Source organism: Myotis davidii, unplaced genomic scaffold (genome assembly GCF_000327345.1).
Source record: "Myotis davidii unplaced genomic scaffold, ASM32734v1 scaffold198, whole genome shotgun sequence".
NCBI classification, from domain to species: Eukaryota; Metazoa; Chordata; class Mammalia; order Chiroptera; family Vespertilionidae; genus Myotis; species Myotis davidii.
This window is the reverse complement of record NW_006291485.1, coordinates 302,850-308,041: the sequence shown is the minus strand read 5'-3', so window position 1 is coordinate 308,041 and position 5,192 is coordinate 302,850. Positions and strand designations below refer to the sequence as shown.

General features: G+C 50.3%; 1 protein-coding gene across 4 annotated transcripts in view; it reads left to right on the top strand.

Moving 5' to 3' along the window:
• The window catches only part of SCARA3 (scavenger receptor class A member 3), a 37,461-nt gene that overhangs the window by 12,693 nt on the left and 19,576 nt on the right, over window positions 1–5,192 (top strand). The window contains exon 1 of one of the 4 annotated variants that reach the window (XM_006764759.2): window positions 4,592–4,711. The exons of the other annotated variants lie outside the window; for them this stretch is intronic. Coding sequence (XP_006764822.2) covers window positions 4,633–4,711 — 79 coding nt within the window. The 5' untranslated portion in view covers window positions 4,592–4,632. Of the gene's footprint in view, window positions 1–4,591; window positions 4,712–5,192 lie in introns of those variants that run through there. 4 annotated transcript variants of the gene reach the window in all.

Here is a 5,192-nt window from a genome sequence, read left to right as displayed (position 1 = left end):
TGGGGGGGGGGGGGGGGGGGTTGCTCTCTGCACAGAGATCAGTGTGTATGTGATGGGGAAGGGCTGGGGTCTGTTGCATTGAGTGAATAACCTGGGGTATCTTCTCAACTAGAGGCCACAGTCCCCCTTGAAGGGGTACTTACTTAGTCATGGGGTGGCCACTTGGAGTTCTCACAGGGGCCAGGGAATGCCACTGGCAGTTAGGGGGCCGGATGCCAACTGTCTGCGTGGTGTGGGAAAATCCTGTCTCATGAAGAATCGTGCCACCCAAATGCCACGAGTGCTCCAGTCAGAAACACCGAGGGCAGGGGAGGGGAGGAAAGTGCTTTGGGATGGAGGGGGAATTTGCCCACAAGCTCGGCGGTCACCAGGAACACAGTGAGCGGAAGGCAGCAGGCAGGGGGAGGCTGTGGGCTGGCTCGGGTCCAGACAGAGGTGGCAGCGGGCGAGGAAATGCCTGTCCCAGGTCATGGGATGTGGAGTTTAGGGGTGAGGGAGCAGAAAGGAGGCCAATGGTCTGGGGAAGCCGATCCTGACAACTTGTTGAGCAGGAGAATTTGAAAGGGAAGGACCAGACTCATCAGAGCCCAGACGGGCAGACCAATTCCCGTCCTCATAGATGCACCCACAGAGGAAGCCTCCGGGGAGGAGGGGGATAGCAGGAGGGTTCTAATGCAAACAATTTTGCAACCTTAATTACAGCATTCTGCACCCTTGGACTATAGCTATTCTGCAGGTTTAAATATAGCACTGGCTCCTGAGAAGGCTCTCAAGTCTTTATTTTTACTGACCCAATTGGCTGTTTTGAAAACCCACTCTGTGAACCCTGCAGAAGATAATCATCAAAATATGTTTCTTGAAGTTCCCAAAGAAAAGACCTTTTATTCAGTTCCTCGAATCTCTCCCCCCTTGCTGACTCCGCGGGAAGATGGCAGAAAGGCTGAGGAGTGAATGAAGTCCACATTTTCGGCCAACCAAGAGACAGCTAGAGTCACCGACCGCAGTTGAGTTAGCAGTTGGTTAACGGGTCCCGGCTCTTTTCCACCTCCCGAAGGAGAAGTGAACCAAGCTCAACCCCCGCGGAGTCAGCAGTCACGCCGCGCAGTGTGCCAACAACACATGCACCTTCCATCAACCCTTCCACGTGGCGCTGGGAGCAGAGGCCTGAAAAACGAGGAGTTCTTCCTGCGGCTGCCCCGTGTTTGAGTTGGATGTTATGACCTTCGGTAGGAGAGGAACAGAGGCCCTTTCAGATCCCCAGCGGTTGCTGCTGCTTTATGAGTCTGAGCGTGCCACGCTGGCTTCGAAGGCGATTGGATTTTTTTTTTTAAAGACTGCCTGTAATTGGGGTAGAGATTGCTAGATGAAGAGAGGGCCTGCCTGTGTCGGGGGTGGGTAATTCATGGGCCTGGCTTCTTTAGCTCGGGGACCAGGATGCTCCCCGTGACACCTCTTGGGGCCTCTGGAGCAGGGGGCCAGAAGCTGGCCTGTAGAGTCTTAGGTACTTGCTACCCAGAGCAGCACACTGTCCCCAGCCTGTCCTCACTTTGTCCCAAGAAAGGGGCTTTCCCCAAGTCCAGGCATTACCCTATCTTCTCCGGTGTCCTTTCCCAAGCTCACCCCCTCCTGTCACAAGAGCCTTTATCGGGGATCAGCAAAATGAAAAAAGGAAGAATGAAAGAGAGAGAGAGAGAGCAACAGAGGCTATTGGAAACATGGCCTACAATACAGCGACTTCTCCAGACACCTGGCATCCCATAATGTTTGATACTCAAGTGCCCCTCACTGTTCAGCATGTCAGAAGTCCTCGGTTATCTGCGGGTAATTTATGTGTGACACCGGGAAGGACCCGGGCCTTATTTTGGAGGGCCATAAAAACACCAGGGGTATTCTAAGATAATTAACTAGGACACTAATGAACCCCCCTGCCCAATAAAAAAAAACAAAAACACCACCACCACCACAACAAAACACACAGCAACACAAAAGAGGACTTTTAGTTTTAGGAGAGGACTATTACATCCCTTGTTCTAGTTCTGAGAAAAGGAGGAGAAGCAGATCCTAAATTTTGCTGCATCTCCTCCCCCCGCTCCCCCATTCATTCCTTTTCAATGCAAACATTAGGCCCCTGGGTGTTAATTTTTTTAATTTATTTTTTAAATATGTTTTTCTTGATTTTAGAGAGAGAGGAAGGGAGAGAGAGAGAGAGAGAGAGAGAGAGAGAGAGAGAGAGACATCTGTTGCCTCCTACACACTGCCTACTAGGGATCAAAACCACAACCTGGGCATGTGCCTTGACCAGGAATCGAACTGTGAATGGGATGACGCTCAACCAACTGAGTCACACTGACCAGGGCTTAATTTTAAATCCCTACTGCTCCAAGCCTTTGCATCTCAATGCATCAGCACACCTCAACACTCCCTAGCCACGGAGAACTCTAAGAATAAGCCATATTTAAAACACATTTTAAATCATTTATGTTTATATTTGAATAAAAATTAGCCCTTAATTGAAACAACAGAAGTTGACAATTAGCTAAGGATGCAGGCCTTCTCAAAGGGCCAGTGAACCCATCTGTTTTGAACACCCACTATGTGGTCAGCCCTGTGCTGAAGGAAGACTTCCTGACCTCAAGGAGATGACAAACTCCTGGGAGGCCAGACGTGTAAACAGATGCCAGGCCTGGTTGGAAGGGCTTTGCCCAGCCCTGTGGCCTGTCTGAGCTGGGTATATGCCATTCTGCAAGCACTCTGTATGTGTGTTTGCATCTTGCTTCAGACATGTACGAACCACTCACTAGCTGGCAGGTCACTGAACCTCTCTGAGCCTTTGTAACATGACAGGTGGGTTCTGTGACTTACAAGTGCCCACGCCCCTTGACATAAGGAAGGTCCAAACCTGTAGAGATCTTCAGTTTATTGGAGCCAAACTGATGACAATTGCTGCGAAGCAAAATCTCAACAGATTGAGAAAATGCTCCAGAGAATGTCAGTTTTATAGCTTATTTTATACATCAGAGTCAAAGGAAGAGACAGAAGGGAGTTACATGAAATTTACTAGTGGTAGTTTAGGGAGGTGGGAGAAACCAAAGTGGGGAAATCTCTGAGACTGGGTAAACAGAGACACCTACTTCTCTTACATTGTGGGTACAGGATAGTTAACAATTAACATTACAGCGCATAGAAACGGTATGTGGGGAACAAGATAACAGTGAGGGGTCCTGTGGTCTCTGCCCTGGTGCTGGCTGTGTCCTGCGGGGTCCAGAAAAGAAGGGGATCACTTTGACATTCCAAGGGTATGTTATCTTAGATGCAAAAAGACAATAGACAGGCTCACTTAAGGTAAAGACTGACCTTTGTGAAGGAAGCTACAGACCTAGGATGTGCCACCCGCCACACTCGCTTTTAGTTAGGCGTTTTTATGTTCAGACCATCCTATGCGATTACTTTTTTTTTTTTTTAATTCATCACTCGAGGATATTTTTCCATTGATTCTTAGAGAGAGGGAAATATCCATGTGAGAGAAACACACATTGGTTGCCTCCTGCATATGCCCCGATTCTGTTTCTTTGTTATGGGGTGGGGCCACAACGTAAGTAACCAAGAAACAGAATTTCTGGAGGATGAGGCCCAGAGATCAGGATTTTAAAAAGATTCCCAGGTGATTCTAATGGGCAGCCAAGGTTGAGAACCACTGCTGTAAACACTTCAGAAAACGGGTACAACCAACACTGAGTCAGATCACCCCAGAAGGCATGGGAAGGGGCAGGCATGGGAGATGGAGAGGGGGAGGAATATTCTTTTCCTGTCTCTGTCAAGCCTGCTCGGCACAGTGCAAAGGGGGAGAACAGATTCCTGTCTAATCAATCATCTTCTAATCAATTAGAGAGTCTGTCCTCGGGACAAGCTTTTTCTCAGTTCTTTATGTCTGTTTCTCCCTCCATCCTCTGACCGGAACAATCTGGGGGTAATGTGACTGTAATGAGCCCATGCTTACAAAGAGCTTGGCTCATAAAAGCCTCACAATTGCTTTGGATTGTGTTCTCACTAAAGCAAACAAGGCGGAAGTGGAGAGTTGCTATAGCATTCCCAACCCGACATAGGTAAGTTAGGGGTCCCCAAGGCCCCAGGCTCAGCCCTGGTGAACAGGAAGTCCAAAGGATGAGAAAGAGAAGAGAGCTCCTTGGGGATGGGGGTGGGGGGGAGTCGGAGGGGGGGACTGTGAGTTATGGAGCTGAGACATGAGCAGAGGGAACAGGGCCAAATTCTTGTGAACCCTTCATGTAGAGAGAGCTGAGATCCACCCTGGCAGCTGTCATTTCCCTTCCCATGGGCTGCTCTGCAAAGTACCGGAACGGGGCCTCTTTTACTTCCCACTTGCTAATGATTGCCAATTGGGGGGGGGGGGGGTGGCTCTCGAAGGGACAGCAAAGTTATAACAAAGCTGTGTGCTTTTCAAGGGGGTGTTTGCTGAAGGCTCGGTGTCAGCCTTGCTTGATTTAAGTCTTCCCAGATTCTTGCAAAGGCTATAAACAATGAAGTGATGAAATTAGTCCCAGAGCCAGAACAGGGAGGAGGCCTGTCACGAGGGAGGGCAGAGGAGCACCATCAAGGGGTGGGGAGGCATGAGAAATGAGGCAGGACGGCCTAGAAGGCAGTTCTGCTCCAAGGAGTGGAAGGAATACCTCCCCGAGGGGGCCGGAGATGGCCGGTAAGTCTGACAGCCGAAGCGTTGTTCTAGCTGAGACCATCGGGGGATGAGAGAGCCTGAGGATCGGGGTCAGAGAGAGCACAGGAAGCACCCAGGATTCCTAGGAGGCCCCACCTGAGGCCCCGGTTTATGGGAAAGGCGAGGCAGTCCTGGTACCCTCCCGGGGAGTTATCCTCTGAACTCTTGGCGGATGGATGATGGGTAGCAGCCTAAGGCACAAAGCAGGGCTGAGCAGGCTGCTCTCAGAATTCATATACCGGGGTGGGGCAGTTGGACCAAAGACCCCAGCATAAACCCCATCCCTAGAAGGTGCTGCCCCAGGCCCTGTCACCCTGCGACAGCCATCCCGTGTTTTGTTTGTTTGGTTGGTTGTTCGTTTTGGCCCCAGTCTTTTCTGATTGGTCAGTCTTCTACTGACTGCTCAGCACCCATACCTGTGGTGGAAGAGTCTGAGTCTCAGTCCAGCTAGTGCTCCTTGAAA